At 32.5% G+C, this 12293-nt stretch overlaps 1 protein-coding gene across 1 annotated transcript in view; it reads left to right on the top strand.

Annotated features, from left to right (window-relative positions):
- LOC126745834 (E3 ubiquitin-protein ligase MIB1) overlaps window positions 1-12293 on the top strand; it is a 760932-nt gene that overhangs the window by 147524 nt on the left and 601115 nt on the right. Inside the window, exon 9 of the mRNA XM_050453854.1 lies at window positions 3662-3813. Within this exon, the coding sequence (XP_050309811.1) occupies window positions 3662-3813 (152 nt within the window). The remainder of the gene's footprint in view (window positions 1-3661; window positions 3814-12293) is intronic.

The raw sequence follows: 12293 nt of genomic DNA, 5'->3' as shown, positions 1-12293 counted from the left end.
CTAGTAATTTTACTAAAACTAATGTTAAAGCGTGATTCAAAATTAGTTTCAAACGAATTGGTTGCTACGTATTTAAAACCACACTTCTAACTTCGGTCTGCATTTGAGTAGGTTTACAATGAAACTTTGTAAATAATTTGTATAATTTTTACATCGCAATAATTCCAATTACAAAGTTTGTTTAACTTCAAAATCTTCGGTTATCCTATAAATCGGGTAAATAATGTCAAATCTTAGACTGACAAGAGAAGGTTTGCGATGTGAATTATGTCAAGTACAACGTGAATATAGTACCTGGAATAATGGGGTTTTACTACATAGCAACAAAAAAAAAATTGTGCTTCGATGCTAAGGAATTTTACTAAAAATAAATTACAAAACCATTCGATTTTGAAAATATATGTAGTTATGGTCGGTAAATCCTAATTCCATCATGTATCAAAATTCACTATATATTTGAGTGCGTTTAAGGTATTTACACAAACAACTTAAGCTTTAGCATTTATCTTACTAATTCATAGCGATTCTCAATGATTTATGGGTCTCAGATGGGTTTAATGGTCAAAAAGGGGGCAAACAGTGGATTTTCTCGGTTTTTACCGCATTTCATGGTCCAGGGATGCCTTGAACCATCTTGAAATTTCAATTTTCTTAAGTAGATGAACCCACTAGAGACGTGAAGCATTATTTCATAGTGATCGTCAAGGATTCATGGGCCTCAGATGAGTTTAAATGTAAAAATGGGTTAAAAAAATTAGTATCGAAAAGGACAAATTTGTTACTTACGCTTGCTATTCTGACACTTTGGGTTACATGCAAAGCAAATGGTGTAAATTAACCCAATACCATTGTGAAGTTACTGTGGTGTTTACTACGTAGCAACCGACAACAACTGAAGTGATTTCGTCTGGCATGTATTACTTAGCTATATAAATTACTATGTGTTTTATTTGAGGGTATCAAGAAGTTCAAATTTGTTGTGCTTGGTAAGTAATAACGCTTCAAACCGAGTTTTAAAATAATTGTTTCGCTACGTAGCTAAAACCACAGTTCTAACTTCGGTCTGTATTTGAGTAGGTTTACAGTGAAACTTCTAAATGACTTAGATAATTTTTAAATCGCAATAATTCTGATTACAAAGTTTGTTTAGGTCCAAAGTCTTCGTTTATCCTATAAATCGGGTAAATTAAGTCAAGAGGGTTACGATGTAAATTAAGTCAAGTACAACATGAATATAGTCAAGTACAACTCAAATAATGGGATTTTACTACATACTTTTGAAAATTTATATTAAGATTAAGATTTTGAAAATATATGCAGTTGTGATTGCTAGAGCCTAATGCCATCATTCATCAAACTTCACCTCATAACTGAGTGCGTTTATACAAATAACTAAAGCTCTATAATTTATTTTTAGTGTATATAAATGAACGTTAAAAAGGACAAATTTGTTATCAACGGTTGCTATTCTAACGTTTGCATACATGATGTAAATTAACCCAATACCATTGTGAAGTTATTGTGGTTTTTACTACATAGCAACCGGAAAGAACTGACATAATTTCGTCTTGCATGTATTACTGTCTATAAATTACTGTGTATTTTATTTGAGGGTATCGCAAAGTACAAGTTTGTTATGCTTGATAGGTCAATTTAGAGAAGTCTAGGGGATTTTAACAGGATAAGATTGTGAAGTACGGTGTAAATTAAGCCAATAACGATGTGATTCTGGTGCAAATATAGCGGTTTTTACTACGTAGCAACAGCACACAACTAGAGTAGTTTCATATATTCTGTATATATGATTGTTGAAAACTATTAATTAAGCTAATTCTATTTTATGAAAACTAGTAATATATAACAGAATTAGTCTATGTCATCTGAAAGGAGTAAATTATCTTCACTTTCCCATTCCGAGTTTATATGTCTTCCTCACAAATGATTGGAGCATTGTCTATATCAAAGCTTGAAGTTCGGATTCATCCAATATCAGAATAACTCTGCAATAACTATACTGATAATCCTCCTTCACTACAGGATGTTGTCCTTATTAATTTATGAGTAACCCGTTGAATTATCAACCTATTTCATTACTTTCCACTCTACATAAACCAGGCAAATATAACTGCTAAATATAACTGCCTGAAGTCTTCAATTTACAAAAAAATGCAGATATTGCCATTCACAGCTGTTCTTCTTCTGCAGCAATAATCTGTGATCTCTCAAAAGCATTCGATCGTGTCACGGATTTCTGCTATTAAAAGTATGGTGTCGAGATTGCTCATATCTTCCTGAGAAGCGTCAGTAAGATTCATTAGTAGAGGTTTATATTTAGTCCAACACTTTTTCTCATATACATCAATGACTTGCTAAACTTTGGCCATCATTAGAGCGTTTGCTGGTGATTGCACAGCACAAGGGTCACATGGTAACTCTATAGATCTGCAAACAAAAGATTAAAAAGATCAAAACTTGGTGTAATGCTAGTAAAAATAGTGAAAAGCCTGACAAATATAAGTACCATTAATTTCGATAATAACTCAATTCTGGTAAAGAAAAATCAGCTTTTAACTTGTTTAACTTTTAATATCAAAAAGCACCACAGAGGTTGTATTTCATTACTTTCTAGTTCTTGTATCAACGAAAGTCTTCTACAGCAATATTCTATGATCTGTCAAAACCAATCAATTGTATTCTTCTTTCTTCTTCTTCTTTTTCGTTTTCTGCTTCTTTTTCTTCTTCTTCTTCATGACCTGTTAAATCTCGATCTTTCGGAAGATTTTGCTTATGATGATTGCACAGCACAACTGAATTAAGGTGGCTATTGACACTTAAAATACTTTTAAAACTTTTAAATTTTAGTATCACGATTATAAGAACTGCGTATTTTGGATTCCAATATAATATACTCCATTCAGAACCAACAGGCCAGACCTCAACAAATCTATACACTATCAAATACAGGTTTAATTAGATGTAGCCCTTTTGATAGTGAACGGACTATAACATTTTTTATTAATTAAAATAGAAGATCGGATATCCAGGTAAAACTGTTTTATATCCGGCTCCATAACCAGTAGATAGCTTAGGGGACGTTTGTCTTTAACCGACTCACATTGCAAAAAACTTACGTAACTGGAAAACTTTTAAAAGTAAGAGAATAAAATAAACTGCATTAAGTTAAGAAACAAATGCTTTATAAAAGTTGTTTAAGGTAAAAAGCAATTTAGGCAAAAGTGTTCCAGTTATCTGGCTCCAAACCTAGTGGATTGCTCAAGAGATGTTCGTCCCTAACCAACTTTTCTCCAGAAAAACTCACGTATGTCAAAAGTAGCTTTAGATAGAAATATGGAGCAAATTGAGCTGAGTTAATAAATATTTTTTCTGTAAATATTGCTTAAGGTGCAAAGCAATCAGTTCTATCCATACTGATGCTCTTTGAGAAGGTATTACATTGCAAAGTCTTCATTTTGCTAATGGTGTGTCTCAGTTCTAAAGATCGGAAGGCTTTTGTGGTTTGGAATCATCTTTATTGAATTAATCTAGAGTGACTATGATTACCACCTTTACCCATCATTATTAAAATCATCAAGAGCAAGTTCTCAAGATTGACCACAAATACATCTTACTTTCTTTATAATGTCATGTATTTTTATTACAGGATCTTGAAGGTGACACCCCTTTGCACGACGCGATATCGAAAAAACGCGAAGATATGCTGACTCTGCTTCTGGACCACAACGCTGACATCACGCTGACCAACAGCAATGGTTTCAATGTGCTGCATTTTGCTGCTCTACGTGGAAATCCAAGGTAAGTTCCTATTAGGAAAATGCAATTTCTTCAGAACACGTAAGTTGTTCACTTAGCTCGCAGTAGTTGCTTACAATAGAGGTGTTTACTGTAGAGCAACATGCATTTTATCACAACATTAACGACTTTGGCAGCATGCCGTTTCTATGACACTCCTGACCAATTACGTGATATATCCTAGACCTGATGGGTCCGAATATTTGGAACCACTGGGCGTCTGTAATCTGTAAGTGAAGAAAATCTTTCCTCTGTTTGAACCTCATCTGAACGGAGGAGAAAGCTGATGACTTTCAAAGGAACATCAGGAATTGAAATTGGATTAATAGGAATAGTTGCTGATTTTTCATTTATCTGAATCGGTTGTAATTCTTGTACCAACTGTTCCTGGTATGGATGCAGATACAAGTCTTATGGTCAAAGTGTTACGCTGTTAGAGCAGAAAATTATGAGACACGTAGTCGAAAGCTTTATTGAGATCACAGAAAATGGCAACAATTTAATCTTCAGCTTGAAATCCGGAAACTATACTGGATCATTTTTAATGGATATGTATAAATTTCTTTATAAGGCTTAATGTTACTAGGCAACTCAAGGGATGAGAACTTTTTAAGTTCATGTTTTAATTATTTTCCCATAGTAAATTGGTACTAGCACTAACTCAATCTAATCGAAAGTTCAAACACATCCTGTTGCAATGTTGTTTCCATGTTGATATTGATAGATACAAATTTCTGTATAGTCGGACCGTAGCAATTATGCCGTTTGCTCGAGTGTAAATTCGAACCGAACGACTTTAGCATGCACTGAACTAATACACGCGAGATTCGACTTACTTGGAAAATTAATGTGGCCAAAGTTTGCTTTGGAATTATTGAAACCATTAACAGTGGAAATTATAGCGTGGCCCTTTTATTGAAAATTAATTTGGATTTCAACTTTAATATAATATAGTCGTACATTCTAAAACAGTTAGTTTTGTTCGGGTATTTAAAGTTTTAATTAAATTTTTAAGTTGGTTTATTTGTTTTTTAGTACAGTATACCAGTTTTATTTCACTTTGGCTAGCTAAAGTCGGTTTTTCTAAACGTGAAAAAGTACATTACCTCCTTCAATTAGATGTCTAAATCTTGCAGATATAGGGTGCATCGGAGTAAAATGCTCACCTTGTAAGGTAAATCTCTAGGTGTTTTTTAAGAAGAAAATTTCCTATAAATCGTTTAGGTATTTTTTATGAATTTTAACATACGCCCTTTAAGTATCACTGGCAATTATTTAATATGGATAAGGGTTTTTTAAGTACCAGTTTTTGAAGTACCCAAAGTAGATGAAACAAAAAGATCATTGTTTCAGAATATTCGCCTGAGTATTGTTCTTCTGTGTGCCTCCAGATGTGAGGTGCGCCTGCAACTCGCTTCATCCTTGTCGCACCTTATAATTTAATTAGAATACAAAAAAAATCATTAAATCAGTTTAAATTAATAAATTTAAACATTCTTAGACTTTTATAGAAGAAGAATCTATATTTGAATTTTCAAGTCTCTATCTTTCTTAATTTTTGAGTTATGAGCATTTCCTCCCTGCAAATTTCAATTTTTAAAAAAAAAATATTTTCAACTTCCAGGCTTAAGTTATTGCATTTTTAAAAATGTTTGAAAAAAACGCTGAAATAGGTATCAAATAATATTCTTAGGAGAATCTATATTCCAATTTCCAAGTCTCTAAGTTTCTTAATTTTAGAGTTATGAGCATTTTCTTCTTGGAAATTTCAATTTTTTTTTTAAGAAAATATTTTCAACTTCCAGGCTTAATTTATTGCATTTTCAAAAATTTGTGAAAGAAACGCTGAAATAGGTGTCAAATAATTTTTTTAGAAGAATCTATGTGCTAGTTTTCAAGTCTCTAACTTTATTAATTTTAGAGTTATGAGAATTTCCTCCCTGCAAATTTTAATTTTTTTTTAAGAAAAAATTTTCAACTTCCCGGCCTAATTTATTGTATTTTCAAAAATTTGCGAAAAAAACGCTGAAACAGGTGTCAAATAATTTTTTTAGAAGAATCTATGTTTCAGTTTTTAAGTCTCTAACTTTCTAAGCTTTAGAGTTATGAGCATTTTCTCCCTGGAAATTCCAATTTTTAGTCAAGAAAATATTTTCAACTTGCATGCCTAATTTATTACATTTTCAAAAATGTTTGAAAAAACCGCTGAATTAGGTATCAATTTTTTTTTATAAGAATCTATATTCCAGTTTTTAAGTCTCTAACTTTCTGGGTTTTAGAGTTATGAACATTTTCTCCCTGCAATATTCCATTTTTTTAAAGAAAATATTCTCAACTTCCAGGCCTAAATTGTTTCATGTTTAAAAATTTTTGAAAAAAAACGCTGAAATAGGTGTCAAATATTTTTTTAGAAGAATCTATGTGCCAGTTTTCAAGTCTCTAACTTTCCCAATTTTAGAGTTATCCGTATTTTCTCCCTGCAAATTTCAATGAAAAAAAAATTTTCAACTTCCAGGCTTAATTTATTGCATTTTTAAAAATGTTTGGAAAAAACGCTGAAATGGGTATCAAATAATATTTATAGGAGAATCTGTATTCCAATTTTCAAATCTCTAACTTTCTTAATTTTCGAGTTATGTGCATTTTCTCCCTGCAAATTTCAATTTTTATTAAAGAAAATATTTTCAACTTCCAGTCCTAATTTATTGCATTTTCAAAAATTTGTGAAAAAAATGCTGAAATAAGTATCAAATAATTTTTTTACGAGAATATACAGTAAGAGCCAAATTCCGGAATAAATTCATTTAAAATTCAGGGGTATGTTCAAAATACAATGTCCTATACCTATCTTCATTTGTTTTTGAGTTATTGACAGTTGAAGATCGGCATATTTGCACTTTTGACATGTTATAAAATCCAAACGGTTAGACAAATGCGGTTTGCACTTTTTATCGGAGCTTTTTTAAAACCATCTGTTGACACTAGCTAGTTAGTGTCAACAGGTACTGAGAAATTTACGGTTGAATTTCTGAACATACATAAATTCATGCAACTATGTAACACCCCTACTAAGGTAACCTTGTTTTTTGTGTTTTGTCATTCATTGTTGCAATGATGTTGTCATCATTTTTTGAAGTGACAGGTATCAAGCAGTCTTATCCTTGTTTATTGTAAAATTTAATATTGCCTGAAAAGATGAATAAGTTAAGTGAAACTGAGAGAATAGAAATACTAATTATGATAGGATGTGGTGATCGCATTAGGACCCAACACCAGGTTTGTGAAATGTTTAATACCAAGTATCCTGATAAGACAATATCTCAGTCTACCGTTAGAAAACTAGAAAGAAAATTTAGGGAATTAGGTCACGTCAGAGATCGACCCAGATCGGGTCGTCCCTCAATTTCCGAGGAAAATAAGTTAAATGTTGTTTTGTCCATTGAAGAAAATCCTCATACACCGACTAGACAGGCAGCACTAGATAACGATGTTGGAAAAACATCTTTAATAAGGATTTTGAAAAAGGCAAAATATCATCCCTATAAATTAAAATTAATCCACGAACTCAACGAAGATGATATAGATCGTCGATTAGAGTTTTGCGACTATAATGAATGTCTGCCATAATGACCGTCTTTTTACTCGTAGAATAATTTTTTCTGACGAGTCGACCTTCTGCCTCAATGGTACAGTGAACAGACAGAACTGCCGTTATTGATTGAAGCTCATACCCAATATCCTCAATCTGTGAATGTTTGGACCGGCATTATTAATGACAGAGTCATAGGTCCATTTTTCTTCGAAGGTACCTTAACAGGTCAACGTTATTTGGAATTCTTAAGGAACGAACTGATTCCCGCTTTATGTTTGATGTTTCCAAATGCAAATAATCCCAATATTCCTGCCACACTTCAGCAGAGCCGTGCGCCAATATTTAAGTGAAGTATTTCCGGGTCGATGGATTGGGCGAAGAGGTCAATTGGAGTGGCCTGCTAGGTCCCCCGACTTGACTCCTTTGGACTTCTTTTTGTGGGGTTATTTAAAGCATAGAGTGTATGTAAATAAACCTAACAATTTAGAAGAATTGAGAAATAATATAAGAAATGAGATTCAACGAATACCTCAAGAAATGATACGCGACGTTCTGAGAGAATTCGAATCAAGACTCGCTTACTGTCAAGAAGTTAATGGGGCTCAATTTGAACATTTAATTCGGTCTAGATTAGAATAGGTCTAATTTGATGCAAACATTTTTGAAAAAAACGCTGAAATAGGTGTCAAATATTTTTTTACGAGAATCTATATTCTAGTTTTCAAGTCTCTAACCTTTTTAACTTAGAGTTATGTGTATTTTCTCCCTGCAAAGTTCAATTTTAATTAAAGAAAATATTTTCAACTTCCAGGCCTAATTTATTGCATTTTCAAAAATTTTTGAAAAAAACGCTAAAATAGGTGTCAAATAATTTTTTTAGAAAAATCTATATTCCAAATTTCAAGTCTCTAAAGTTCTTCATTTTAGAGATATAAGCATTTTCCAGGCCTAATATCTTGCTTTTTTTTTTAAATTCCAAAAGCTTTTTTTTCAAGTCAAAACCATTGGAATTTTCCCGATAATACCCGAAGTCAAGATATCGACCTCCAAAGCTTGTGATTTTTTATTAGGTACCAGAGCATCCCATATTTTAGGACGCGATCCTATGTTAATTAAAAGAATCGTCATTATTACATTCGCGTAGACCTGGCGCCTATGTTATAATTTATTCACATACGACGTTGGTCATTACTTGAAATACTCGTCATCCAAGCAGTTTGTCCATGCTTCGGAACTTTACGAGTACCAATATCGCAGTTTTGACCCCTTAGTTAGAACAAGGGCTACAATCCAAACCTTATACGTTATTACAAATACAATCAATTAAAACTAGGCTTGCGTTTAAATTATATTGTTTTAACGCAAATAAACCTCTAATGGTGAATTTTTAATATATCTGTAAATGCCATTTCCTCGATGCATGTTGCAAAAACAAAATTAATAATTAAATTTCCCATGATCGAGAGATATTTTCGTTTGAATTCAGTTCGGTAATTTTGTTTTTTGGAGTTATAAATATTTTGCATTTATATGGTATCTATACCATCCCTCGTCGTTATTAAATAAAATGAAAATGGTAGATTTCGGGGATTTAATTACATTTATATTTGCCATAAGAGTAAACGATACAAAAAAAAATTGTGCGGCAATTTGGATTTAAATATGACACAATTTCAGTATGCAAAGCAACTTTACACGATTTCCGTACTTACGGCCTCAAAACATACATTTGTATAGTATTTTTTTATCCTTTAGAAATATTATCCATGTCATCGTTGAGTTGGTATAAAAATTTAATAGACACGTTTTTTGCATTTCAATACCCTGAAAATCAAGTTTCTCGAGTTAGGTTTCTCAAATTGTGACCTATTGTCATTGCTCCATTTACTGCAAAATATAAACTCATGCTTAAAATTCGTACTCTATACACTTTTTTTTGCTAAACTGGGATTAAGGTAAAGCTGTAATAATTATTCAATTTCGCCTTAAGACTTTCGTGTAAACCAGATCCGTATAATACTAAGGAATCGTCCCTTGAAATCTCGCCATTTCTTATTCTCAAATCACTCCCTATTCATTTACTCTCCTTGTGTAGTTTGTTAAAGGATTATCCCATGGGATTAAGGCAAACAAAGTAATTATGCCTCCGGGACTGATTAATGTGCTGAATATTTCTCTAATCTAATGATAAAAACTATTTCAAATATTTGTTTAAACTAAATTTAAATTCAAGTATTATTTGAGTCAAATAACTAAATTTCATATAATATTTATAATTACGTCGGCAAAAAACCAATTTCGAAAATTTATTAGATCCATAAAATTTTAAATGCATATTAACTTCGCGAATAAAACGAATAAAATCACATTAATTAATTTTGGTTTTATTTAAACGGGCCTGCCCTCTATTGTTCGGTAAATAAATAATTGCCAATGTACCCTTTTGGTTAATGAGCTAAATTCCCATACACTGCCACTGAGCTTTATTTTATTTGTTATTACTATTATTATTATGATTATTATATATTGTGTTTTTTTGGGGTGCTAAATTGATGCAATTTTGTTTTTAATCGCTTTTTATATAGTAATTATTATTTTATTTTGGAGGGTCTATAACTATTTTCTCAAAAAACCTTCACAAGCACTATTATTCATAGTACTCTTCATAAATGGGCATGTTCTGCAGAGATTTTTCGTGACTTCTTAAAGGCGTTTGACTGCGTCAATCATCTTCTACTTAAGAAACGTCATCATTATTATTTTAAGGGAGTTTCTTTGAACTGGTCTGACTGATTCAAGAAACTGATTGCTTGTGTATAAAAAGCGAAGAGAACTGGGCATCATTTATTGCGCTAGTTCTGTTATAAAATCGGAAATTTAATTCAGCTATAAATCAATCCTGTTCAACCCACTTGGCAATGGTACTTGGTTTTAAAAACGATGAATAACAGGTAGTCATTGATGAATTCCTCCTTACTTTTCTGTGGGTCGGATGGAGGACTGAACGGTCTCTTAAAAAATTTGTTTGAAGACCCATATATACTCTTAAACATTAATTGAATTTTTAAGGATTTCTGCTCTTTTATTACGACCGATTCTAATGTATTTAATGTACCAATACCCATTGGTACAGGTGCATAAGTAAAAAATAACCTTGCACATACTTATGGAAGTGAATACTTAATTCCTAAACACCTAGAAGATCCCTATCACCTTTATAAATATCTATGTATCATTATTGAATCAATGACCATAGTGGGTGTTCCCACATCATCTGTAAAGAAAACGCACTATTTTCCCATTAATGGTCTGAATACTATCATCTATGTCTATTTAGTTTGGACATCAATATTTCTTGGGTCTAGAAGGAATTTATTGATTATTGATTAAGTGTTTTGTGATTTAAGTGCCGCACCAAAGGATCCAAATATAAGACTATTGATCAGTGGTTACTCTAAATATTACGTGAAAGTTTGAAATATTTTTGAAATCTTTGAGACTCTTGGATAAATTTAATTTAATTCAAGTCGACTGAGTTTAAATTCAATAATTTTAATATTGATTTTAAAATTCAAATAATTCATCCATTCAATAATCATCGAATTTCTTCTGTTTCTAAGACAAGCTTCAATCAATTCAACCTTAAATCAATAAATTGTTAAATCAATAAATCAAATGAACTGATTCAGCTTTAAGCAAGTAAATAAACTTAATTTCATATTTATTAAATCAATTTCAAATTTAAAAAGAAAATCGAAATTCATGTCTATTAAGAATAAGCACCTCTCGCCTGGAGTTGGTCTCAATACGTCAAAAAAGTGACATTTCCAAGTGATGACGTTGAGACTCGAGACAAGGAGACGTCGAAGGTCGAGTCAAGGTCAAGACGTTGCGTGGAAGGTCAAGTCAAGTCGAGAGTTAAATCAAGCTGAGATGGAAGGTCAATTAAGGTTGAGTCGAAGCGACGTCGAGATTAAGTCAAGGTGACAGCGAGGGTTACGTCGAAGGTCAAGTCAAGGTCACGTTCAAAGTCAAGTCAAGGTCACGTGGAAGGTCAAGTCAGGTCGAGATAAGATAAACTCGAGAGTTAAGTTAAGGTAAGATTGACAGCCTCATTAAAATTCTACACAGTTAAATTGGCATTAATGACCCTCCAAGACCCAGAAACCTTAAACGATCGCGATAAAATGGTGCCTCTTGTCTGTACTTGGTCTCAATATGTAAAAAAGTGACATTTCGAACCGATCCAAAATGTTTCTGGAAAGTGAGATGCGGTAGAAAGTGAAAAAGTGGACTTTTGACCCTTAAATTGGCATTAATGACCCTCTGAGATCCAGAAATCTTCAACGATCGCTATAAAATGGAACCTCTCGTCTGTATTTGGTCTCAATACGTTAATCGAGTGATGTTTCCAAGCAATCCAGAATTTTCTTGGAAAATGAGATGTGGTAGAAAGTGAAAAAATGGACTTTTGACCCTTAAATTGGCATAAATGACTCTCTGAGATCCAGAAATCTTAGACGATCGCTATAAAATGGCACCTTTCGTCTATATTTTATCTCAATACGTTAAACAAGTGACGTTTCCAAGCGATTCAGAATGTTTCTGGAATGTGAGATGCGGTAGAAAGTGAAAAAGTGAACTTTTGACCCTTAAATCGGCATTAATAATCCTCTAAGACCCAGAAATCTTAGACGATCGCGATAAAATGGTGCCTCTCGTCTGTACTTGATCTCAATACGTCAAAAAAGTGACATTTTCAATCGAGCCAGAATATTCTTGGAAAGTGAGATGCGGTAGAAAATGAAAAAGTGGGCTTTTGACCCTTAAATTGGCAATAATGATCCTCTTAGACCTAGGAATCTTAGTCGATCGCTTTAAAATGGCTCCA

This window comes from Anthonomus grandis, chromosome 16 (assembly GCF_022605725.1).
Source record: "Anthonomus grandis grandis chromosome 16, icAntGran1.3, whole genome shotgun sequence".
NCBI classification, from domain to species: Eukaryota; Metazoa; Arthropoda; class Insecta; order Coleoptera; family Curculionidae; genus Anthonomus; species Anthonomus grandis.
Note: the sequence above shows the minus strand (reverse complement) of the source record. Positions and strands in the feature narration are given on the sequence as shown.